This window comes from Buteo buteo, chromosome 13 (genome assembly GCF_964188355.1).
Source record: "Buteo buteo chromosome 13, bButBut1.hap1.1, whole genome shotgun sequence".
In the NCBI taxonomy this organism is placed as follows: Eukaryota; Metazoa; Chordata; class Aves; order Accipitriformes; family Accipitridae; genus Buteo; species Buteo buteo.
Genome location: NC_134183.1, coordinates 1,419,545 through 1,446,242, shown reverse-complemented (window position 1 = coordinate 1,446,242; position 26,698 = coordinate 1,419,545). Strand labels below are relative to the sequence as shown.

The following is a 26,698-nucleotide window of genomic DNA, read 5'->3' as shown; positions in this document are numbered from 1 at the left end:
ATTTTCAATTTACACACAAGCACATTTACAATGAAAGAACTCTGCAACACAACCTGCAACTGTGCAAAACAGGTAGATCCAGACCAACTATAGAACCTTCCCTCAGTTTTACATTCTTTCTTGAACATGCTCCATGGGGTGCAAGGCTTTTGTTCTGGGCTCTTTCCCTAGTAATACACCGCTGTCCCATCTGTAACTCTTCTGCTCCCTCTGATGACTTCTTCCCTCTTACTTTACAAGCACAGTGGTCACACAGCTCCACAGAGCAGCATGATGCAAGTTAAGTCCATTCGTTTCCCTCCCCAGACTAAAGGAAAAGGAAGGGAAAAAGAATAGGGAAAGCCACTAGCCTATACTCAGGACACAAATACTTTTCAAGACCTGCAGTGCCGTGATTCAGAAAGCATGCACAGAGATAACAAATAATTACCTTCATGACTGGCTGAGCAAAATACTTCGCACTCCAGTCACAAAACCCCGTCTGCACTGTGGCCGAAATGAAACTTTTGTGTCCAACGGTATCATCAGCATCGTCAGTAGTCTGTCCAGAAAGAGAACAGGATGTTAACCCACGTCCCTCCCATTCACGTGGGCAAGATGCATACGCAGTAATACCCAGATTGCCTTCAACACATCACCGGGCAGAAAAAAGCTCAAACACATTGCCAAGGATATGAAATTTTTACATCTAGCTTTAAGATCACTGTCATTACATTAACTCTTTGGAAATGTGCAAATTCTCTCATCTGCACAGCACAAGACATAATCAGGCTACCATATGAATCAGGGCTGAAGCATCAGTGTATCATCACAGTGAAGTCCCAGGATGAGTTTTCTCACGGTCTCCCAAGCATCTGGCATGAGAAACAGTGGAGCAGTGAAGATGATTCAGGATAAAACACAGCCAGACACAGCTTCACGTCAAGGGCATATATGGATTGAATATCTGTTACAAAGCACAAGACATCCAAAAAGAAAACAGAAAGACCACTCCATCCACTGAGGTGTCAGCCATGTTTTCAGAAATATGATCCAGGCTAGTGCTGCCATGCCCATGAGAAGTGAAGGTGTTCCTGCTAAGGCTTCACTGGTTTTTTCTTGTAACCACACAGAAGAATTGACTCTCCACCTCCGGAACCTTCTGTGAGATCACTCATTAAAGAAAGGCAGAAATGCCAATTTACATGAAGAGCAGTTATTTCTCAGTAGTCAGACCACACGAAAGCTGAGCTGTCCACTTGTCCTGTGGACTACAATGCACACATCCCGCTGCTTCAGATGGGAGAATCCTTCCCTTTTATAGTACCAGGAGGGAGAAAAGGAGGGTCAGTGTCCTCCCTCCATCACACTTTGTGGATTAGTACAGGCAGCAGAGCACACCTGCTGCCTTTTCAGTTTCCTCCCATCCACAGAGCCAGCACCAGAAAAAATCTTGGAAATGCACTGAAGTAGAAGGAGAGGTAGGCACAAAACTATTGCCAGATAGCTGACTCCTGAAGAACTCTGACCATTTGTAAGTAATAGTCTCTATCTTCAAATGATGGGCACAAGCATGTCCAAGCGTGCTTGGACTCACCCATATTCATCCAACTTGACTCATCTAAAGTCATCTGAAGGTGACATTCAGAATCCTTTGTGCATACTAAGATCTGACTGATTGCTCTACTTGGCACCACATCAGTCCTTCATGCTTCTGTAAATGGAAAAATGCCCAGTACCTGATGATTATCTTTAGAATGCTAAAATATATGCAAAACCCTTGCTGGATTGCTTGCATGCCAAAAAGAGGAGTCACTGCTGTTCTTCCCAGAGGTCCTCACAGCTCTCAACTGATCAGTGCTCTTCCAGCAGGGTGACCTGTAATGAGCTTTGGTCCTCCTTCTCATAGTCTGGGCTCACATCCTCCCTTGTGCATAGTGAAGAGGGGCTGCCAAGCGTGGAGTGGGTACGGGCTGCTGGAAAGAAGGTGAATATTCTGGTGCAGAAGCACCTCACAGTCCCTGGAGAGGAATGCCAGTTTGTATGTTAAAGGAAGCGGAATCTCCCCTTTTTCCTCCTTGGTCCCTGCTTTGCTTGAGGTTGGAGAAAAAACATCTGAGGGCATGGATCTGACTCTGTTATCACTCAGGCAGACAAATGTTTATGAAAGAATAAATAATTAACTCTGACTAAACACTTCTTAGTAGCAGAAGTGAATAATGCCCTATCAAAAGCTACAAAACAAAATTTATGCTGAAGAAAAAAAAATTAAAGTTAATCCATTTTTATTTGGCTGGTTAGAGGAAGCCAGTCTGGAGTTAACAGCAGCTAGAAGCAAACAAGAGATATGTAGAAATAAAACACAAAGAACAGAATGTGTAGCAAAACCCAGTGGAGCAAGGAAGTAGTCAGATCTGAAAGGAAAGTCTCTTTACCTGTTCTGGCCCTTTGTCAAACATTTTTCTTGTCCTGGGGAATTGGTGGGAGTGGGGAGTATACTGAACCCCCATGTTGCCAACATTGGCAGGTCTTACAGATGTGATGTCCCGACTGACTGGCTGTTTTGTCACATCATTTGTCAGGCTGGAGCTGCTTGTACTAGTGGTTGGAGGTGACCCTCTAAAGATCAAAAAAGAGGGAGAGGATTTAGGTATCATTGGACACAAGACTCTTGCATGTGAATTATGTTACTTTTATATTTCTTTCTTATAAGATATATACTTCACTGCTGTGCTTCCTCTACAAAAACAAAAGAACACAATCCCCCCATCCCCTCCAAAAGCCATACAAACCCGAAAACAAGAGTTAACCTTGAGTGTGCCAACTCCAGATTGAGGATAAGAAAATTAACATTTTCAGGAACCTGCAGGTCCAACAGTCACACACCCAAAGGTTACAATGCCCGACCTAAGGCACACTGATTAGCCATTGTATTTCAATGGCGAGACCAGAAGTCCTGTCAGCCCACAGAAAAGTATTTTAATTTACATGTAAACTGAGATTTATCTTATTGCACAGTTACTATCAGAAAATATTAAAAAAACATCACTGTGCCGTTCTGGGCCCTCCATTCCAACTCTGAATCTTACTGGTGCATGTTGATTATGGGACCGCTACATCTAAAATGTGGTATTTTCTCTTGGAGAGCAGGTTTGGGGAAATGATCAAATTTTCAAATCCTAGCTTCGCCCATACCATTATCTCAATTTCCCTGCAGCTTAGGCATCTCTTGTTGATCATCAGATAACCTTGGCTTTTATTATCAGATGCAGAAAATACAGATCAGACTTCAATGGGAAAGTTGGATACCACACAGGTCAGGCCAGAGTGCATCGGTAAAATCAGCAAACAGTTAGCTCTTCCTTTCAATTAATCTTTAGATAATTAGTGTGACTTGTTACCCTGTCCAAAAAAGAAAAACAGGAAGAAACTCCGCACCTTTTCGCGGAGCTTTTGTTTCTGAACACCTTACCAGTGCTAAAACAAGAAGCTACTGAGGCCTCAGCATGTTCACTCTCTCTGGTGCGGTTCACTGGGATGGCTGCTTCAGCAGTGACTGTCAGGGAGCATCTAAACCCACTACAGCAAAAGTGCTAGAAAGCAATGCTGGCGCTTACCCCACTTGATGGATGTGCATGCCCTTGTTGGTGGGGCTGGCAGGGGCAGACTGAGTCAGCGAGGAGGTGTCGAGGATGCGCTGGGGGCGAGCGTTTACTGTTGCCTAGAGAAAAAACAGAGCAGAGTCCTGAACAGCCAAGACTGCAAAACACCAACCGCCGTTGTTTATTATCTAATACAATTGCACATCTGGGGTTAACTGAAGTTAAGCTCTCTATCAGTGCGTGTGTGGGTGTTTAAAAACGTATATGAAAAAAAAGCCCCTGTGCGGTTCCCAACACATAAGATGGTTTTACTACTTTTTTAGTCAGAAAACACTTACCAGAAAGTACCCTTCTGTTACTTACAGGGGAACGGCTTTGACTAACACATAAGCTTTTTCCCTAAATCAGTTGTGGCCTCCGACCTGTACCGGCGCTTTGAAGCAAGCTGCCGCTGGGCCAGCAGACAGCCCAGGGGTTCCCCTTCAGCAACCAGGCTTTCCCTCCCACCTCACGGCAGAGGACTGCAATTCATACCACAACCATAATTCAAGGACACATTCTGACCCTGATACCATGTTTGAGTCAGAACTCTCCTCATAAATCTGGCAGCTGCCTGAAACCGTCTCCTGTTGCTGCTCTATCTCCCCTAACGAGCTTTTCCGGAGTTCGTTAGAGGATGCCCTTTCCAGCAGCACCACATCCACTCTTATGGGGAAGGCAGGGGATTTACATTGTTGGGTTGCTCTAAGCTCTACAAAACACAGCCAGTCCTCCTGCAAAATGGTACCTGGGCACTCAGCCACTAGCTAGAAAAGACCTGTTTCTGAAAGAGCCTGAGAAATTATTGTTCTTTTTCCTGGGGAAGGCCTCAAACGTAAGCCAGGTGAAAGGCAGCGAGAAGTGCACAGACCACTAACATCACCATCTCGCACTGCTCCCTCCAGGCTGAGCACGCTGCTCGCACTGTGCAAATAAGCCTCCCCTTTAGAAAGGGAGAAGTCTTCCATTGCTTACGCACTCCTTTCCTCCCCTTCCACATCACCCCACCTTTTGTGAAAAGTTTGAAACTTCTCACCTATTGAAATAATTTTTAAAGGAAGCCCCAGACTGGCATAAAAGACCTGGAGGGACAAATATGGCTATCCAACAGGCAAGATGACTTTCATCATCTCTTAGAACACTAAGAAAATCCACCTCGCACAGTGCAAGAGCTGAGCAGGGTTCTCCGGTGATGACACTAGGGTGGTGTCCGGCTCAAGCCAAGCAAGGTTAAGACCAGCAGCTACTGAAACACAGAGCGCTCAAAAAGCAAGAGCTGTGTGCATGGTCTTCTGGAGCCCAGACAGCTAACGAGCCTTTTATAAGTTAATGCCTTTACAAGGCAGAACCAACAACCAACATCGTGAACAAGAGTATCTGTCTTTGCACTCAAAGCCCACACGTGTCTCCTGCAGAGAAAAGTCTGAGGCACTTGAGCTTGGGAGACAGCCTGCCCTCTCCTTGCAGGAGCCAAAAGGCCTTCTGAGATGACCTCCGCTTCTCCCTTCCTCCAACGACCCGGCGAGGTTGTCACCTCCTTCGCTTTGACAGGGTTCAAGCCCTCCTGACCATCATTTGTTTGGCTCCGAAGGGTAGGAGCGGCGATGACCGTCACCGTACAGCACACCTACACCGCAGCAAGCACCAGATTGCTACGGCTGGGAAGGCAAGTGCCACGACCTCTGGTTAGCCTGGCTGCCCCCTGAACTAGCCTCCTCATATGAGACACGCTCATTTTATGTGTTATTTTCCTCCTTTTCATATGGGGGTGGGAGAGGTCCTAAAGGCCACTCATCTCTCCATCACTCAGGAATGCAGTGGGGTCTCCGGTGAGCAGATGTTACTATATGGGGACAGACAATCACACCATGAGAATGGAAAGAAAGTAGAAACAATTTAGCAACTAGTGACATATTATTATTCATAACTAATTTTAATTAGTCACAGAAGGCTCAGTTTTAAGATTCTCACAGTCTGACAGGTCTCTGTCACCTGAAACGGGTCAGGTCACCTAGTTTCACAGCAGAGGGACAAGGTCAACTAACAATAATTTGTTGAAGGGGTACACAGAGAGATGAGCATGGCAGACAGCCTTCCTTTTCCTGGGAAAAATAAAAAAGCAATTTCTTTTCTGAAGGCAGCAAGCAGCGTGAGGGCCGCAGTTCAGTGATATGACAGTGTATTTTGCTGGAGGCAGCAGCTCCCCATTTCCTGGGGATTTGCTCCTCTGCTAGCCAAATCATCTCTTTTCAAGAGGGGAGACAGTAATTCATAATTTTGCAAATTGACCCCAGGTTTAAAAAAAAAAAAAAAAAGCACACACTGTCAGAATTACTTGCTTATGCACAGAAAAGCCTGTACCAAGGAGTGATGTCGTGGAGGAATAACTCCTGGGATAATTCAGCCTCAAGCCTTCCATTAAAAACAGCTGGATGAAGCAACCTGGGAGGAAGCAAACTTTCCTTAATTAATTGTGATTCAAAAAGTCTTAAAAGGCCAACATTGATTACTGGGTCCTTTTTGTTTGTTTTGGTCCACGCAAAAAGCACGTTTTGGATTTTTTAAAAGATCAGGGTGGGAATGGGGGTTGTACCATTCCAATCTGCATAATATAAATCACAACACAGCCACAATCTGTGTGAGAACTAGCAATGTCTAATCAGCCCATGAAATAAAACGGTGTATTTCACATCCAGGAAGCATGCACGTCTGTGCAACCTACTCACCGGCTGCTCAGAAAGACATCACCCTATTTAAAGATCACTGGAGTTCTCCTGTAGATAAAGATCTATATTCATGCCTTCATTAAAAAAACTGAATAGCACTGGTCTCATTTGAAAACAAAAATTCTGCTTTAGATTCACGCAGTGCCTTGCAAATAACTATTTTGCAAATGCAGACTCATAATCTGAACTTTTGCAGTCACAAAACTCGCAGTATTGGCCCCATGTTTTACTGCAGGGGATCAAAAGGTGTAGCAACATTTACTTCTTCTAATCTCTCCAGCCACACTGCTCTCAATGTGTTGTCTGATCATCCATCAGGGCAACTGAGTTACATGACTAACACCTGCCTGGTACAAAATACGTTTAAAAATCATAAAGACTTAAAACACAGAGCTTGGCAACATTTTGAGGCTAAATATTTAGTTCACCAAAATCAAGATGCAGTTCACCAATACCATCCAGAAGTATAAGCCAATGGCTAATTTGTTCAGGTCCTTCAGCTAAGAAGCCCAACAGTAACAGGCAATGTCGTACAGATTGCAGTGTTTTGTTCAGTTGTGTTAATGTAAGAAAATTTCAGCTGTCCGAGTTCCAAAATGAAGCCTCTCATTCCCTGAGTTTTGTATTGTTTAGAACAAAAGGATTAAATCCCTAGAATATTCAAGTGCTTTGCTTCACCTGAAGCAGTATTTTTGTTTAAGCAAGAAAATCAACTTTTGTTTTTATTCAACGATAAAATTCAAACAAAATGGAGAATGCATTGTTTGCAAATACTCGGGAGGACCAAAGGGCCCATGGGCAGCATCCAGGCTGGTCCCTTTTACGTCCAACAGAGGTCCATTAGCAGCAAGGAAAGATCTCAGCATACAGTTAGCAAAAATTTAATTGTTACTAATTTGCATTACACATCAGACAACTCCTATAATCTGCCTGAGTTCACACCAGCAGAGACACGGAATTCAGGCTGTAAATCCTGGCAGCACTGCTCACAGTGGGAGCTCTGTCCATAATGAAACGAATAAAGGCCAGATCATGATCCAGGATCTGAAGCCTTAACTTCCATATTGGTGGGCTGGTAACAGGGTTGTTTTTTTAGTTTGGGGTTTGTTTGGGTTTTTTTAAATAAAAAAAGCCTTTGTAGAAGCCACCTAAGCCAGGTGGTACTGGCAAAAGCAAAGCCCACAGTATCACAAAGTGCACAGCAGTTAGCCCACTATATACGCAGCTGCCCAAACTGCTGGACAAACTGCGCATTTAAATACTTTCCTTATGGATCTTATGGCTAAGGCAAAGAAGAACAAATACATTGTGTTCACTGAAGCATCCCCAGATAAAAATTTTTGTAAATGGGAATGCTTCTCTTACTGTTTTGCAAAACCATTTGAAAAGCCACTGCCTTAGAAAGCCAGGGACAGAGCAGCTGTCTGAGAAGCACAGCATGAGATGCATGATACCCACCCACTTGAGCTTTTGGACTCCATTCAGTACCAAGACATTTAGGTCCAAACTTGTCAGAATCAACAAAGAATTTACCAAACCAGTCGTAACATTCACTATGGATATCACAACATAACGATCAAAATTCCTGCTGGCTAAGCAGACCCATAGCAGTGCTAGTGAAGACATCTGCAGGGCACAGCAGCATCTGTATTAATATTGACACATCTCTTTCCACTAGCAAGAGAGTAAGTCCTGAAAAAATATTTAAGACTGGAAAAGCAGATCTGTTTCCTCTTTATATCCCTTTTAATTCCACAGTAGGAGTAAGATTTCATTTTGCAAAGAGCCTTCCAAAATACAAAACTTAAATAGTTTCATGTATCTAGAGCAGAGAGAGGGAAATCTTTAACCTTTTCCCTTTCTTATTCACCTTAGTTTGGCATCTCCAGCCTGACAGTAATTTGTTGTACACCCGTACCATCAGGGAAGGGCTGACCTCGTTGCCCCCACCGGCAAAATAATTCTCTATCCCAAAACCCAGATTTTACCACTCACTGACATGTATACTTAAAACAAATAAGAGTTCAAATAAGTAACTAGTTTCTCAATAGAAAATCAGATTTAAAAGCAAGAAATCTCTAAGGCATTAAAATGGTAGTGCACAATGCTGGCATCTCTTACTGCAACTTTAGCTTAGAAGCCTAAGTCTGAAGATTTAGGATTATTCACTGGAAATCATCAGTAAGAGACGTCATCTTGCATTGCAATGGCTCATGGTCTTGATGCTAGAGCAAATAGAAAGCACGTGGGAAGGACTGCGTTCAGACAGCTTTCTGACACCACCGACCGGGGCAGAAGGAGAAAGGCAGTTGGTGAGAAGATGTTCTGGGGTGGCCTGATGCTTTGTTTCAGGTGGAAGGTGAGGGTGCTTCTACAGCTCCCCAAGCTGGCAATTCTGAATCAGCAGTGACGGCAGCCTCCAGGGACATCTTGTCACCCTTGGAGGATGAAATGTGATGAGGATGGTGGTTTAGGCGGATTAGGCCTGGGTTGAAGAGGTGAGTAGTGGCAGGGGTGTCTGCATGCTGACTCACATGTACTAGTTCACCTGGATTGGAGAGCCGTTGTGGCTTCAGTCTGCAGGCCAGTCCCACTTGCATAATCTAAATCAGTTTGCAAACGGATAATTTAATGAAGTATATTTAAGGTTTCTCCCAGGGGCTGATCTAGATAAGTAAACTTCTAAACAAGACCTACTGTCTAAGGTCTGTACCTAATTCATATCCTAAAACAATCCCAGGCCCTCCCCCATTCATTTATTTTACCTGATCGAGAGCTCATATGAGTGTTTATCATCTGGAAACATTAAAAGCTCCTTCTGCAACAGATCCAGACTGAACTAGGCAGAGCCCTCCGACGGACCTGTTCAGTTCAGCCTGCCTACGCTCTGTCTCAGCATGAAAAAAATTAACATACAAAAACCTCACAGACACACACGAACACAGAAGGGCATACCTTGTAGGCAATACTGTTGAGAACTTTCATAGCCAAGTCAGAGACATCAGGATAGGGGTCGGCAGCTAGGTGAAGGAGTACTCTCCAAATTTGGGTATAAACACTGTTGAAACTCACACCTAAAATAATAAAAAATAAAAAACAAAGCCCCACAGCACATGACAATCCATCAACTCAAACTCTTTGATCTTATGTGAGAAAATTCATTAGAACTCCAAACATCACAATGACATCTAAGAAAACATCAAGAGAAGAGCTCAAAAACACCCTACAGGGGCATTTTGTCTCCATTTTGTCTGTCGTTGTGAACTCTGCAAGGGCTTGTAAAATGAAAGTGGGAGAAAGCAAAATAAATTAGACTACCTAAATAAGCTTCGGTCAAACTGCTAGTTTTCTAGGCTCCTGAAACAATCTGAAAAGGCCAAATGGATAATGTCTTTGGATTTCCTGAGCTAAAACACTAAACAGCATAAAACCACAGTTACTGGCTTATAGTTTTATGGTTATTTTTATTGATGCTTTAAGCATTAATACTCAGCTTGAATGTTCAGGGGGTTATATATATACAAGTTTACTAAACATCTAAATGTTAAAAAGGAAGCTTTAGGACCTGTACCTTTGCAAAGCAGTAAGTCTAACTCAGTCTTTCCTATTGACATTTGTATCAATTCCTCAATTGCCAATTTGCTACTTAATGAGAGTATCTGCTGTTTGGTATTTCAGCAGAAGGGACTGACAGATTCGAAGTACAAATCAAATTAATAAGCATTTGCAACAACTGACAAAATTCTGTGAACATTTTATTTTGCTGCTTTTAGGTGAATCTTTAATTTGTTATTCTTTCTTCTAACCCTCACAATGTCTAATAATTGTAACACTGTTGTTTGGGAGTTGAGCCATTTGGACAATATTAAAGTGGCTGCACTAACAAAAAAAAGGAACTAAAATAAGGATTTCAGATGAGTCACAATCAATGGTAAATGACAGATCAAGCTGTTGCTGCATTTCCTTTCATGTTTCTGGAGGCATCTAAATAGAAAGTGTTAAGTTAGGAAAAAAAGGGTTCCTTGGTCAACAAGTAGCTTCTCACCTTGCATAGCTGCTAAACCTGATACCCAAACCAACAGAAAATAGACCTGGACAGTCCAGCTTTGAACTTTGGCTGAAGAAGGCAAGTAGCGCACGACAATGAGCTTCAGGAGTATGCACGCTGCACTTCATATGCTTGTCTGTGTTAGCCAAGGAAATCTTTCTTCTGCCAGAAAAATTCCCCAGCATGTAAGAAAGCATTCTGCAAAATGCAAAGGCAATAACCTAACTCCATCCTCTCATTTGATCTGAGAAGAAAAGGGTCTCTTACTCAGCTGACATCCAAAGGATTTTCCAAGTGGCATCTGTGTACAGAGCTTCAGGCAGAAATCTCACAAATATTGATGATAGTACCACTTGGACAGTGCTGTCCATTTGCTGGGGGCTACCTATACAACAGACTCCTATCACTAGTCTTAACCTTTCCAAGACAGGCAAGATACAGGGCCTGACAAAGATACAACAATGTTAAATTCACCCAGGAAAAATGAAGAAGTTGATAATCAGAGAAAGCAATAACAACTGTCAAGATACAATAGAGTCAAAGGGCACTGATATGTGATATTTGGTTTATGCCAGCTAAGGATAGAGCACAAAGTGGACAAAATCAAGGAACACCTGAGTACAGCATGCATGACTTGAGCAGAACTGAACGGTGCAGATCCAAGTTCAGGTTTTGGCTTTGGTCATAATAGGCAAAAGTCATCGTCTTTTTCAGAAGCTCTTTATCTATGTTTAAATAAAGAAAATGTCAATACACAATAAAGTAAGTCTTCTCTCAGAAGAAGAGGGTTAGGCCTCCCAACCATAAAGGGTGGTGATACAATGCTTGTCTGTCTTCTCCAGGCTTCTGACCATTTGGGTTTTATTTTTGCCATTGCCACGTTCATCCTGGAAGCTTCTATCACCAGGGAAAGAAAAAGTGGAGGGGGAAGGATAAAGAACAAGACGGGGAGAGAGACAGAGTGCTACAAGCTGTGGGAGTAAAAAAAGCCCCAGCCACTGAAGCAGCTAGCCAGGTAATGTAGTCTGAGGTCTGCTCAGAGCTCTACCCTCTACATTCGGTCCTGTGCAGAAGTTACATAAGGACCGCTGGGAAATCTGAAAGGCTTGATTTCTTTTAAAGCCCTTGAAAGACAGTAAAAGGAATGGGAGAGAAAGGGAGAGCGAGAGGGTACCCATCAGATTTTCCAGCATCTCTGATAACCACCTCATTCATGACGCAGTCATGAAGAAAAAAAACCCACCATTTTTTATACATCTAAGCATCATGAAAAAACAAATTTAAAACAGAACTGCACCAGTGCAATTCCTCATTCATTCAGCAGCCTTTGAAAAGAACAGAGGGAATTTCTACAAAGGCATCTCAGGCTCAGAGCTGGTGCTCGAAGGACTGGTCCTTTCTTCTGCCATCCTCCCCCCGCCCATGTTAGTGTTGTTCATTGCACTGATTCAATCGAGTGACACATCTGACATAGCTCCTTGTAAAAAAAACTGAGCACCGAGTCAGTGGGATAATGGAAGGCAGCAGAGGTGGCAGGAGGAACAGCAGCTTGATTTCATGTAATGGACTAAAATGCAAAAAATATCCATGAGATGCAAACAAAGAGCCGAGCAAGGGGGACGGGGTGTTAATCTAAGCAGACAGCTCTGTAATTAGTCAGACTGATTCAAAGCCAGTTAAATGGACCTTGCAGTATAGATTTACATTTACAAAATGATTCCTCTCTGCTAAGAATGTCAAAAATAAATTGCCTGCCTTTACTGACGACTTTGATTTTCTTTGCATATACGTAACTCCTAGTTCAATTTAACAGCAAGCATCATGCAATGGCCCTGAGGAAGGGACCTGGCTGAGGTCCTGCTGCCAGGTCACCGAGTACACGAAGGGTAGAACCACGTTGGATGCAAAAATGAATGCTAATGTTTTTGTTCATTCTTTTTGATTTGCCGGGCTTTGACAGGGTTTCTTTCTAATCCCTTGTAAAAATCACTGCAGTGATTTTAAGCCTTGATCTCCAGAAGAAGGTGCAGTCCACTCCCCACCCAACACAGCAGCAAAAACTGACCAATGGCTGAACCGGCACTGCTGCACGCCTTGGACCAGAGACAGCTCTCCTCTCCCGCGCCTGCACATCCCGCCTGCAGGGAAAGGCAACTTTCGGACTGGCACGCAATGAAACATACAGCTGAAATATTTCAGACTGAACGGTACCCGAGGACTTGGGTATCTGCTTCCCATTAATGCTAATCCCACCTGCTTTGTAAACGTGTATCCCACAAGTCTCTCCTCTTCCCGTGAGTGACACAGAAGGTCCTGTGAGAGCTACTCGGATGAAGAGAACATCTGAAATCCTGACTACTCTCTGAACTCTACTTCCACAAATGCAGACGGCAGCCTGTTCCCTACAGGAACAGCAAATGAGCGTTTCTTGCACAGCCCTGACAGTCTGCAAGGTGGTTTCTTTGCACGGGGCCATGCAAAGGGGTTCCCGCACACTCCAACCCCTGATGGCGATTCAAATGGCAAGGCACGAGCTTTTGCATGTTTCGACAGAAACCAGAAGCAGCTCATGAGGAAAAAGTATGTTCCCTCAGAGAAGGGCATGTTCCCCTGGACCAGGGCTGTCATAGCCAACATGAAAGCAGCCCACTACAACCAGCCTCTACATCAAGCTTCCATTTCCCAAAACCACTCAGATCCCTGTATTTTGCTACTATGCAAGTTAGTATTTATAAATACTGCTTGTTGACCAGTTACTTCTTATTACGTCTGTGCATTTAAATATATTGCATAGTGATAGAGAAGGAGGCTCTACCTGTCCCAACACTCCCTCTCTCATTTGCTGGGGCTCACTGCCCACCTACATCTCTTGCTCTCCTCATCCTCACTGCAGTAACCTCCCACTGTAAGTGCTATGTTGAGGCAGTTCTTCAGGACAGATCCTGTGACATGGCAAATCGTTTTCTGCCCCCAGCCTCTCCTGCTGGAAAAGAGAACTATTCCCCAGCTCTCGTCGCTCCAAGATTTATTTTCCTCCTTCTTTGATCATTCCTTAATATAATCTTTCCAGCTATGCTCTCTGTAGGACAAAGACTTTAATCGCACAGTTTGGATACGAATAATCAGCCTCAAGGTATGCAAAACCCCCGTCTTAATTCCCTCCCTTTTCCCATCTTTAAACTAAACTAAACTAAAAATTTCCAGGACACCAAGATTAATGACTAGTTGTATGGAAAAAGCAGCAAGGCTCAGCTTCCCGTCCAAACTGATGTCTTTGTTGACTAACCAAAAACTGCCTCTTGCCAGCTTGAAAATGTGAGCCAGACATAAACGTCTCTTCTGGTAACAGGACTGTCTGGCCAAGGAACAGTCTGCCAGAAAACAGCACACCTAGACTATAAGTACATGTTGCATTTGAGGGGGGGGGGGGGGGGGGGGCACTACATGGGGCCATTTGGCCTATAGTTAGCTAAGCTGTTTCTAAAATGGCACAAGAAGGAATGGAGAGGTTTTCCTCAAGTTTATGGAAAGAAGTTAATTGTATGATGCTGCAATGTCAGTGAATTGGATAGACTGATCCAGAATAACCCCTCCAGCACCATGTTCCTAAAATCGCAAGAGAGGAAGAAAGCCCTGGACACCAGTGAATCAACCGAGGGAATGCACAGTACAGAGCATGGAATTAAACTATGGTTGAAAATTTCTACTTTTATTATTACAGACTAGATTTCTGCTTTGGTCTGAGTCTACCCTGTGCCCAGAGCATCCTTTTTACTGCTTTGCCTGTCTCAAATATTTGGCAGAGTCATTACTGCAGAGCCAAATCACCATTACTTCTTCCAAAAGATAGAGAGTAGAGCAAAACATTTCTTCAGTCAGGACAAGTCTGTCACCCAGGTGGACTCCCCTCTGAGTTACCCCAAGTTGCTAGCTGTATTTTATTGCACACTAAAACTTTACAGAAAGGGGTTAATCTGAGCCCAGGCCAGCTGTGCAGCAGCCACAGCACTACGGAGGGTGGCTGGAGCTGATAGCATTTCGAAAACTCTTTCCTTGGGGAGCAGGCGAGAGCAGGCTGGAAGATGGTAATTCTTCAGTAGAAATGAAAAAAGCCTGGCTGTTCAGCAGGCAAATGCTGAAGGTAATGGGATTCTGTGTGAGTTATGAATTTTAAACACTTCTATAAGCTCTGTCATTTCCAGCTGGATATGAGCTCTTCCGATTGAATAGGAATGAGGGAAGCTTTGGAGAACTGCTCTTTTTGTTTTCCTAGGTCTCCCTCACTCATCTCCAGCTCATCTCTAGATTCTTTTCCAACTGTACTATAAAGCTCTCGTGAGACATGCACAAGCCATCAAGCAGACGCCAGTGTGCACCAGTGGAAATGAGAAAACTCAAGTTCTAGCTTAAGATGGAGAGAAATTTCCTAACATTCCTTTCATGCTTAAGAAGATCTAATTTCAATACCTACAATCAAAAGCAAATTAATTGATCAAGTTTCTAATGAACACATGATTTTAAACTGCCACAGGGGCTCAGGAATTAAAATCCCAGAATCTTTCAACTCAGGAGAGCCACATCACCATTACTTCTTCCAGAAAATACAGAATAGAGCAAAATGTTTCTTCATTCAAGGCAAGTCTATCACCCAGGTGGACTCCTCTCTGAGTTACACCACTCTTTTTTTCACTGATTTTTGAAGGCTAGAAAAATATGGGCACATTTACTGATTACAAAGAAAATACAGAGACTTCCCGCAGCATTTCTCTGCTGCATGCTGCCATCCCTGCTCCCTGGAAGGAGGCCATTCCAAAAGCTAGATCCTTCTGCATGTTGTCCATGTTATCATCCCCAATTGGTTTAGATTATATGAAAAACTACAGCTAGTTTAAAGCAAGGCTATTATTGCAGTCAGACATGACTGCAAAAGTTACTTGAAAAGCAACCGAGTTGAACTAGCTTAATACAAACATTCCAGTTTTGTTCTATAAAAGAAATGCAAATAATCCATTACATGGAAATCAGCCATGCACTGCATAAATACAAGTAAAATTTCCCTTCCTTCTGTGTTATAGAACTTGACTCTGCAGAGTTCTGTACATTACCCAGAGAGTCAGATGCCAGGAGAGAAAGGGACTGTTGAGTGGTGGTAAAAAGTTCAGCGCTGTTAGTGATGTTAGAGCTGCTTATCCGGGAGGAAATAATGGAGATGGAATTGGAGGCAGCAGGATCAGCCATGAAACTTTTTGCATAAAAGCATATTTCTATGAAACAGTCAGTCTTTTTGCTTTTAATACACAGCCTGGGATTCCTTCCTTTTTAAGTCCTATTTTAACAACATACATCTAAACCTGCATAGGAAATCAGCTAGGTAAGGCTTCCTTGGATAAGTAACACAATAAAGTGGCTGTGCTGTACAGAAACACAACCCATGTAAAAAATAACCAGGGGAAGCAGTTAGTGCCAGTGTGCCCAGCTGCTAAGTCCATGGGATGGGGAGTCCTCGCTTTCATTCTCTAGCCCACGAAACTGCAGTGGATGTGAAATTCCTGTATACACCACTTTTTTGTGCTTAAATTTCTAACAGGACTGTTGTCCATCATGGTGAAGCTTACAGCTGGAGCCAACAGCTCTCACTTCCAGTCTCTCCATCAGAGCAGGAGTGACTCTGCTCTGCATGTAGCCTAACCAAACACAAGAGCAGCATTTCTACTGTTATGAGAAATTTTCTGGAGTAAGATCTAGTAGAAGCTAAGATCCAAACTTTCCACAAAAGCTAGAGCAAGCATGTGAAGAAAGACAACACCAAGGAAGGGAGGAGAGTCTTAACTCACCTATTAGTGAATTCAGAGAAGAGTAAGAGCTGACTCGTCTCATCTTGTCAATAGTCTCAAACGACAGGATATACTCTTCATTCTCAGGGCTGCCCAAGGTGCTGCTGGCACTGCTGCTGGTGCTGAGATTCCCAGGAGAAAATGCAACAGAGCTTCCAGCTGCCAAAAGAAAAGAGGGCAGATGCCAAAACAAGAACTGGTGAGAGAACAATTTTTACCCAGGCATAACAGCCCTTTTCTAAATCCTGCAACACTCAACGAAGGTGTAGGCAAATCCACAACATTCCCTTTTAAATACTGAACGTTTAAATACAGAGTAAGCATCAAGGGGTCAGAAAAGATTCAGTTAAAAATCCATATATGTTAGGAAGTTGGAAGGTACCTTTTTGGTCCCCACCAAATACTCAGAAAAATCAATACTAATGACCAGAAAATTGAAACTAATTATTATGGGGCTTCTCATCTCAGCCCTTGGAGCTGGAAGCTGGATAATCTGGGCTAAAGTTTTGGTTTCAGCTCCTGTTGTCTTGCACATGGTATTTCCTAGCTTGCAAGAGGGGGGTAAAGAGGAGGTAAAGAAAAATCAAAGAATTTTGAAATCTCTTACATTCTTCATTCAGGCTGAGGTTCTGCAAGGACTTGTTCAGGTTCCTAGCTGTGGTAACTGCTCGGATGTTCCCATAAGAGCTGACAGACCGCAGCCTCGGTGTACATGGACCATCTCGCACTGGTGTCAAACTCCCACCCTCTGTGGATGCAAGATTTAGCAATAAGAGATGTAACCAAAGGGATCATAGCCTTTCGGTTATTTCCCAGCAAATATATAACTAAAATACTACCAATATGAACAGAATTTAGTCATTGCCCCTTAGGCTAAACCAGAATGAGGTATGACGAAAGATCCTCTCCACACATTATCAGCAAGGACCATGTGTGTCTACTGTTTAAGCTGTGATTTTGTTACATCCAATAAAAGCAGGTGAGTTGAGCCTTGCCAGTGCCTGCAGACTACCCAGAAAGGCGTGATGACTCTTCTCTCCAGGTCGATGCTTGGCCACTGCCTAGACATTGTGCTAGGACATGCTGCTACAGCAGACTCCATTTAGTAGGCAGCATTTACAGGCTTCTGTCTGCTTCTGCTCATTAAAAATGCGGTAAATTTTCTCATTATAGAGATTTAGGAAAATTCTGATTTCCTGACCAAATTTCAGGCCTGGTTTCAACTCACATTTCACCCAGAACCTGGAATCTTATCATTTCCCAAACTTTCTCATTTTCATTCCTAAATACACACACAGTACCATGGCTTCAGAAGAGCTATTATTTCACTGCAGAAGTGGCTGCATTATGGTGGTGGGGCCAATGCTTCCAGAGCATCCTGCTTATAAATACTTCAGGATTATTTTGGATAAGGAAAAGCACTATATAAACTGCATGTAATGTTTATTTCCTGCAGCAAAAAGGACAAACGGGGAAAAGCTTATTTTCTGATATGATTTATTTATTCAGACAATAGGGAGATTAAACTACTCATTGCAGAGACAGCACATGCTCTTGTCTCCAAGTTTCTGCTGCAACAGTCCCATTATCCTTCAATATTTCCAATGTACTTAACAACTAAAGAAAATATGAGGTTAGCAACAATTTCACTAGGGCTTTTCATTCCTCACATAAAGCAATAGACACAACAAAAGGGATGGGACAGGAGGCACAGAGCATAAAGTTCTTCACTGCTTCTTGTCTGGTGCTTTGCAGAGCAAGGAGTGTAGTTGGTTCGTTGTTGTCTGGTGAGGCTTCTCATTAGGTCAACATGACACTGAAGTTTCTGGTGTAATTTGAGGTGGCGGGGGGAAAGAAGTCTGGTAAGCCTGTGTACTGCCTTGACAAGTATACTTCAATCTTGATCTGAAGGGAAGCCCTTTGAATTTGACAGGGTGTTCAGTCTCTACAACTTGCTGGTGAGCTATAGCTGTGTTTTAGATGGAGACTCAGCAGAGGATGCATTTCTCCAGTGCAATATATTATGGTGCTAAACAGACATCAGAGCTACCCACCATGCCGCTCAACTTTGTAGTAATGGTGCTGTTTGGTAAATCACCACCAGCAAGAATTTCATTGTGTTGGGCAAACTCCTTAAATAAAAGTTCCCAAGCACTTTCAGGCTACATGTTTCCTACCCACACAAACACAAAACACCTACCTGTGGCAGCTGGAGAAGGGAGAGGGTAGTTCTTCTCTTCTTCCATGAACTGCAAGGCAACGGTGCAGAAGTTGCTCTCATACTGAACCACCAGGTGACTTAAAGCCACCACCAGCTCCTATGGAAAGAGCGGAAGAAAGGTATTTCATGGTCACATAGGTCAGAAACAATAGACCAAAGGGAAACACAGAACAATGTGGTCATTATTGTTGACATTATTGGGTGGCCATCCAGGCTAATAATTTTCCCTTCGCTTCACAGGGCTGAACTGAAGAAAGCCAGAGCACTCCATTTCAAATCTAATTCTCCACAAGTCTATACATGAACAGGCTACCGCTACTCTTTGATTCTGCCCAATATTGTCAAACTGATGCAGTGTCACAGAAAGTACTGAACTGGCGACTAACCCCCAGCTCCCTCTGCTCCTGTGTGTGCAGCAGTCTCACCCACAAGAAGCGTGTGTTTCCTGCAGAGCAGCAGCGAGCTGTGCTGAGGATCGGTGTCCTCGGCCCTCTGTGGCACAGCCTGACCCTCTCTCCCTGTGCAGCACGTGTATGCGTGGAGTGGAGCTCTCGTCCTACAGCTTGCCCTATCTTCGCTCAGAGCTGAAGAAAACAGAATCTGACAAGAGGCCCCTGGGGACATGGCTCAGCTCTTCCACAAAGAGCCTTGGTGTTTGAATCCTATGCTGAACCGCAGTGTCTCGTACTGACCTGCAATGTCAGCAGCTGTCCTGGTTTCAGCTGGGATAGAGTTAATTGTCTTCCTCATAGCTGGTATAGTGCTGTGTTTTGGATTCAGTATGAGAAGAATGCTGATAACACACTGATGTTTTCAGTTGTTGCTAAGTAGTGTTGATACTAAGTCAAGGATTTCTCAGCTTCTCATGCCCAGCCATCAAGAAGGCTGGAGTGGCACAAGAAGCTGGAAGGGGACACAGCCAGGGCAGCTGACCCAAACTGGCCAAAGGGGTATTCCAGACCATGTGACATCGTTCCCAGTATATAAACTGGGGTGAGTTGGCCTGGGGGGAGCGCTACTCGGGAACTAACTGGGCATTGGTCGGCGAGTGGTGAGCAATTGCATTGTACATCACTTGTTTTGTATATTCCAATCCTTTTATTACTATTGTCATTTTATTATTGTGATTATTATCATTATTAGTTTCTTCCTTTCTGTTCTATTAAACTGTTCTTATCCCAACCCACGGGTTTTACCTTTTTCCTTCTGATTCTCTCCCCCATACCACTGGATGGGGGGGAGCAAGTGAGTGGCTGCATGGTGCTTAGTTGCTGGCTGGGTTTAAACCATGACAGCAGCTAACATGAGAACCGTGCTGCCCACCTGCAAGGGACCATCAGTCTGTTCATTCTCATAGCTGCAACTTGAGAACCTCAATTACTGGGGTGGGAAGGGTAGAGCAGGTGAAGTTCAAACCCTCAATTAGGTACTGCTTGCTAGGCACTTGGAAACAGCAAACAGGAGAGCTGGGGAGCTGGCTTCGGTTGCTGTTCTCTGTTCAGGGGACTAATCTCCAAAAGAGAGATTTATGAATCTCAAAGAGCATATAGTGTGACATGCATTTCTCTCTTGAATTAAACTGATTAAATGCTAGAACGAGACAACAAAAATTAATCCTCACAATGCTGGTGACAACTGTCGGGGTATTGATGTTCCAGTTAAGTAAACACAAGCATTAGGACACCTAAGTACACCCATCAAGAACAATCCAGAATGTCAAAAACTATTTAATGTACTATTGATGTACAATGGTGCATCAGAAATTGCAATTCTCCAAAACCTGAAGAATTACTTTGTCTGTCATCCGCCCTTGTGGTTTCTAAAAGCAGCAAGATCTTTTTACTGAACAGAGCTCTCCTGTTCCCTCCACAGCACTCTTACTCCCTCTCCTCTTCCTCCCCTAGGACTACCCCATACTCAGTGTTTCTAGCAACACATTACTAATTCGTGTAAAACCTGAGATCCTGTAATGTAAAATATTTGAATCAAAACACTAATCAACCGAAGAGCATTAGTAGAAGGGTAGCCCAGCAAGAATTCTCAGTGTTTTGTGCACCTGGAAAAGACTTCAGTGTAATTGCTCTCCTTCCTTATCCCTGTCTTTGCATTCTCTTTTAAATTAAAAAAAAAAAGGGGATATAAAAATTCCCACAAAATCCTGAGATTGTTACTCCTATTTCAGATATTTGTTTAGTGGAATACATGAGCTAGATCAGACGTCCAGTGTTAAAGAGCAGAAACATTTTGATCTGAACAACAACCTTGTCAACATGTGGACACAATGACATACTACACTTTACTTGTATTATTCCTGTCAGCAGGCTCCTTATATTGCAGAGTAAATGAAATGTTGTAATATGTGCACTGAAAAAGGGTAAGTGGATAAAACAGCATCCCAGAACGCTACTGCACATGACCACCCTGAGTGTGCAGTGTAAGGCTCAGTGCTGAGCCTTCAGCCACAGCAGCAGGTTCATGCTGCTTTTTTCACTGGTGTCGTCATTTGTGCCTATTGCTTCTTGGCAGGAACTGAAGTTAAAAGACTTCATGATGAAACAGATACTTCCAAATGAGTCAAATTCATTGAAAAGTCTATTAAATAATGCACTCTCTGATTAGGCATAGTGCGGAGCTCATCAGCATGAATCCAAACTTCCGTACCGCCAGCTTTTCTGTACCTTTCTAACCATGGGGCTCCCATCGTTGATGAGCTGGGCCAACATCATAGCTACATTGTGATCGATGGTGGTGGAGTGATCGGTCCGTTCAGCTGAGTTGCCCACAAATGTTCCCAGTGCAAAGACTGCAGCACAGCGAACCTGTGAGACACAAACATTCATTATTATTTTCCTCTTGTTTCCAGCCTGAATTTTGCCAGTGGGATTTTTTTATCCCCCAAAATGGCATCTCTGGAAACCCGGACTACTGTGTCAGGTAAATAGTGAGGGTTAAAGGGAAGCCCATGGAGAGTAAACAGCAAAACAGATTCAGCAAAGCACTGAGTTTTAAGTATTCACAGGTGCAGGAGTATATTTAATTTCCCAGAATACTCAGTGACCTTCCCATGGGTGATGTTTCCAGTTCAGGTTGCCTAGAATATTAATTAACAGGAATAAGGTACACAGGGAGTCACTGTTGGGATGTGAATCTCTTTAACAATAAGAGTGCTGAACTACAGTCTTCAGATAAGGGCTTACAGAAAGGTAGAAGATGATGGAAAAAAGAAAAGGAGAAGAGACAGCAGCTCTAATCAGCGTAAACTTTGCCAGATTACACAAAGAACAGAGGGATCAGATGGCTTGGTAATCTTACAGCTAGCCTTGGCAGAGCCTGCAAACGGTGGGGATACAGTGCAATCAGCAACTGCAGGATGGGTTTCACAAAGTAGAAACACTCACTTCAGCTTCTCAAAAAGAAGCACGGGTGTGCCGTTAAGGGTAGCCAACCCATCCTTCACACAAATACTGCTTATAAAATGGGGGAAAGATGGGGCCAGAGAAAAGAGGTGGAGGATGCAGGAAGAAAGGCTGAATGTGAAGGAGAATCCAATCTTTAATCACTGCACATTAGCAATGGTGTTTATCTCCAGGCTTACTTCTCCCACACACGATGTAATTTCACTGGGGTCTGACAGGCTCTGTCAATCATAGTCGAGTTCTGCACAAGAATTGCTTCTCTCTTGGACAGTTTGTCACAAAGGTAAAACACGTTCAATTAAAGATGTATTTTCACACATACCACGAGAAGAACAGTTTTTGTACTTGGACAAAAAGACTAGAAGGTGTTTTGCAACACACAGTGAGTTTTGAGACCACGTTTTTTAACAAGCTCCTGATATGCAAGTAAGTAAAAACATGGTGTTTCCTAACTCTGGTGCCAAGATTCCAGGGCTTTTGGGCTGTATGAACTCCCCCTGCATTTCTTTGGTTACTTCTCTTGCAGGCTTGTATGATTTGCACCACCTTGAAGAAACAGCAATAAAATCTTTCTTTGAACCAGACACAATCGTAAAGCTATTGAAGGCCCCGCTTTTTTAAGTATTTATGTAGCCCTCTGCCACAATTCTGACAATTCAACTGGCGTTTACTTAAAAAGTTGGATTTTTACCTCTGGGATTGGATCCGAGAGGAGACTGTAGAGCTTTTCATGAGCGCTATCTCTCACACCACACCACCTGGCTGAGTCAAAGTTCTGCCAAATACGTCCTAAACAAATGGCCACCCACTGACGCAGAAGAGGATGTGGATCATTTAACTGCTCCAGGCAAATAGCAATCAGGTTTCCTTGAAGGCAAGCTTCCTAAAACACAAATCAATGCAATTTATTTTGGATGACAGCTTCCCACCTCATCATCAAAAAAGAAGATTATTTCTGAAACAGACAGGAAATCAAGAGAAAATAATTATTCAGTGGTTATATACTGATTTTGTTACCAAATACTATTTGGAAGCAGCATGAAGGGAAGGTCAACTATGTGCTGCTATAGCTAGTTAAATAGTTAAACACTAGAAATGCTTCCTGTAGCACATAAAGCCTGTTTTTTCCTCATTGGAAATACTCCTTGCACCTGTCAGAGCCCCAAGGTTTATGGCTCATTCCACATACCCTTCCCAAGAACTTTATCACAGCCATCAAGTTTCCACTTGACAGAAACTAGGCACTATTTCTTTAATAGCACGTCAGTACACTGCCTGGAGGGGTAGTTGTTGAGTGACTTGTGTCCTTAACCTCCACTTCCAGGTGCCAGGTACATAATGTGTTTGTCACACCTCCAGGTCAATTTTTCTTTTAATCCACACCAAAATAATGTAAAGCAATCTTCTATTTCAGTTTTCCAGTTTGGGGTTGTGCTTTAATGCAAGCCAGGACTTTTATCAAAGTAAAGGGAAAATGCAGAGAAGAGGTAGGAGAGAATGAAAGGAAAAAGGATGTTGGGACTCACCTGTCCAGTGTTGTAGTTGTTAACAATTACAGCCAGGATAAAAGCCGTCATTGTCCTGTGTTCAGCCTTAAAACAATATACAACTAATTGTTATCTAGAAAACAGGTCAGAGAACAACTATATCCCTTGCTTTCTGAAACATGAGATTATTCTAAATGCAGTTTGTATCACATTGAAAGATCAAGAAGGGAAAGAAAGCTAGAATTTTCTTGTCATCCAGTCCTGTCACTAGTTACACCTGAGACACTTCATCAGACTGCCAATATGATCCTCCCAACCAGCCTCCATATATTGCTCTGGAGGAGGCATACAAATACCTATCGCAGGAAATCACAAAAAACTTTTGCAGAGGGAATTATGAAAGTAGCAGCGCAATTAGACTGCCTCTGCACCCAGCCCCCAGGAGCCCCCAGCTCCCATCATCACCACTGAGTAATCTGCACTTATATAACTTCAAACAAGTTTGCAAATTCTTGTTTGGTTTGGCTGTCTCTATCACACAACAACCTGGCAGGAGCATTTTTAACTCCCCTGGTCACTGACTCCACAGCTCAGCAATGACTCTCTCCAGTAAAGCAGTGGGTGTCACAGGAGATGGAGGTGGGAGGCAGTCCTACGTTAGCACCAACTGCATCAGAACAGCAACCAATAAGCTAAGACAAGCTAAGCAAATGCTAGAAGAGTCTGAATAAAGATGACTTGTCCTTACTGGCATATAAGGATCTGCCAGAACTGAAAGGAAATACTTGTGACCGTTGTCCTTCACAAGGTCAGCTTGGCATGACTGAAAAATGAGACAAAGAAAAACATGATGAGTACAATAACATAAAAATATTTTTTCCTCCAATGACATATGAATATTTCACATCTTAATAATTTTTCTCAAATCTCCTTTTCATGTGAGAAGCAAAATAAAGCACAAGCCCTCCATCGGGGCCGCAAGCAAACATCCCCGCAGGAGAAGGGTCGACAGGGAAGAGTGGTGTCTAAAGCAAGGAACCTTCTGCCACCCTCCAACACGACAGAAACAGTAGCTGAAAATGTCACCTCCTGCTTAGGAGAAGAGTTAGACTTGACATCTCTCTGTCCCACATCAAACCTTCACCAGTATTTGAGAGACACCAAAGGCAAAACCGAGGAGGAATGCAATTAATTTTTTTTCTCTTTTTTACATTTACCAGAATAAAAATTATGTAAGATGAGATCTTCTAAAAGCTCCTAGTCTTAATTTTCCACTTGATTTCCAATCCCATGTCAAGGCAATTAGCTCACCATAGATCAGGTTTGCTGATAAATGCTGCTCACTAACTTCTAGCTGTACAGTTAAATATCTACCTAACTAGTGCAAAATCCTGGTCAAATCTGTAACATTCCCCAGGCACAGAGTAAGTGACCTTTCTTTTTAGAGAACATTATAATCACGCACTAGCTACCAAGAGTCAAGCAAGCAGCTTGTGCTGCGTGTTCAGACATACACGAGCGTTCCTGGCTGCCGAGCACGTGGCACAGGCTGTTGCAGATGCTCTCCGGGTCCGACCTCTTCCCCCCGGCTGCCCACCCCGTCTTATCCACAGGACTCCAGAGCTAGGGAAGTTTTTGGGTGAGTCTGCTCTGTGACCTTGATTATGGGAGGTGCAGTCTGATAGCACAGACAGTCCTTCCTAGTTCTTTCTGTACCATTGTAGCTGATTTTCCAGTTCAGCCTGGCAGCCAGGATGTGAGAGTAAGTGTCTTGTGAATGTTAAAGTGCCATCTTTCACAGGCAGGAGAAGTCTTGGAGACTGCCGCATGCAATAAACCTCGCACATGTTTCTCTTACAGTGGCCCACATCACTGAGCAATTACCAGTAAATCTGTAAGGCTGGGGGATGGAGGAGGAATTATTAATTCTTTATATACTCATTCTTTATATTCTGTCTAATCCCCTGCCCAGGTGGGACTAGATTTTGACAAGAAGATTTCAACTCATCTACACAAACGAGACTAATCACTTTATTTATTTGGTCATTTATTATTTGGTCAAGTGCTAAAGTGTATTAAATCCGTACAACAGGAGCATGTAGTAGCACGATCTCCTACTACACACCATCAAAAACTGTGGAGCAACTTCACTGTCTTTAAAAGCCTATAAGGAGAATAATGCAGGTTTTCCTGGGGTAGTATGAGGAGTGAAGCACATGGCATACGCCATGTTTTTGCTAACATACCAACTCAGGCTTCAGGTTGACATATTAGGGTCAAATTGAAAGAATACATACTACAACAATGAAAATTTAAGGGAGGAAATACTGAATTGGCAGTCTCCCCCACGACTGGTTCTGTTGTATGCTTCATGCCAGAGACAGGATCATGTATTTTTTATCATGCGTAGAAGGTGAAGGAGGGAACTAATTGTTGAAGGGAGAAGGGATGGCAAGACAGAGATGCAAGAGAATATTTTATTGCTGAAGGGAGTGAAGATGCTGGTTTTGGCAGACCAAAGAGCAGAGGGAATGGATTGATGCCAGGCTGCAGCTACAAGAGGCTTTCCTGACTTCCGTGTAATGCTGCACAAAAAAAAAACGGAAAAAATTCCCCCTTTTCATCCTCAGCATGAATACTTTCTGTTCCTTACAAAAACCAATCTCTTTGCTATAATGTAGGCAAACAGACACCAGCAAAGAGAAGGCTGCCCATCTTCACACTACATTTATTGTGCTGCCTCTGTTACCAAATACCTGAGGCTCAAGGGAGGGACGCAACTTTTATAAAGACAGCACACTTGCTGAAACCCTCCCTGCTTAGATCCTGTGAACAATATGGAAAGCCAGCATCAGTAACACCTCCTCCTCAAGGAATAAGCAGCTACACTTGTGAATAATAATACAACATGACCAAAACAAGCTGCAGACTTGGTGTGAAAGTTCAGAACTTACATAAAATATAACGTTCCCAGTGCTGGGGAGGGACTAGAGCATAGATCTCCTCTTTCTCCTTAATATAACATATGTGCTATGTAACTTATCCCTAAAAATCTCACAAGTTCCTGGAATACAGCAGCACTGCCACAGCTCAGGGGTATCCTGGGCGACCATGCTGGTCAGTGAACACGCACCCCCCAGGTGGGTACCTTTACCACATTATCCTCAGGGAACACTTAACTTGAATATTTGTATTAACCATAAGATAGGAAACAGTAGTCACAATCCTGCTAACAAAGGACACGTCTGAAAAGTAAGCATGCTATTTATGTCATGCCATTGCTTTAAAAAGTATGAGAAATGTTTGTTTTCTATTGTCTTCAGCCCATTCTTTGGAGTGGTAAGGT

General features: G+C 43.2%; 1 protein-coding gene across 5 annotated transcripts in view; it reads right to left on the bottom strand.

Annotated features, from left to right (window-relative positions):
• The window catches only part of RPTOR (regulatory associated protein of MTOR complex 1), a 162,745-nt gene that overhangs the window by 34,829 nt on the left and 101,218 nt on the right, over nucleotides 1–26,698 (bottom strand). For all 5 annotated transcript variants that reach the window (XM_075044165.1, XM_075044166.1, XM_075044167.1 and 2 more), the window contains 11 exons: nucleotides 24,101–24,175; nucleotides 23,392–23,457; nucleotides 22,557–22,748; nucleotides 21,128–21,268; nucleotides 18,429–18,546; nucleotides 16,836–16,976; nucleotides 16,229–16,387; nucleotides 9,302–9,420; nucleotides 3,597–3,700; nucleotides 2,415–2,598; nucleotides 431–541 (listed from right to left, as the gene is read on the bottom strand). In XM_075044165.1, coding sequence (XP_074900266.1) covers nucleotides 431–541; nucleotides 2,415–2,598; nucleotides 3,597–3,700; nucleotides 9,302–9,420; nucleotides 16,229–16,387; nucleotides 16,836–16,976; nucleotides 18,429–18,546; nucleotides 21,128–21,268; nucleotides 22,557–22,748; nucleotides 23,392–23,457; nucleotides 24,101–24,175 — 1,410 coding nt within the window. The remainder of the gene's footprint in view (nucleotides 1–430; nucleotides 542–2,414; nucleotides 2,599–3,596; nucleotides 3,701–9,301; nucleotides 9,421–16,228; nucleotides 16,388–16,835; nucleotides 16,977–18,428; nucleotides 18,547–21,127; nucleotides 21,269–22,556; nucleotides 22,749–23,391; nucleotides 23,458–24,100; nucleotides 24,176–26,698) is intronic.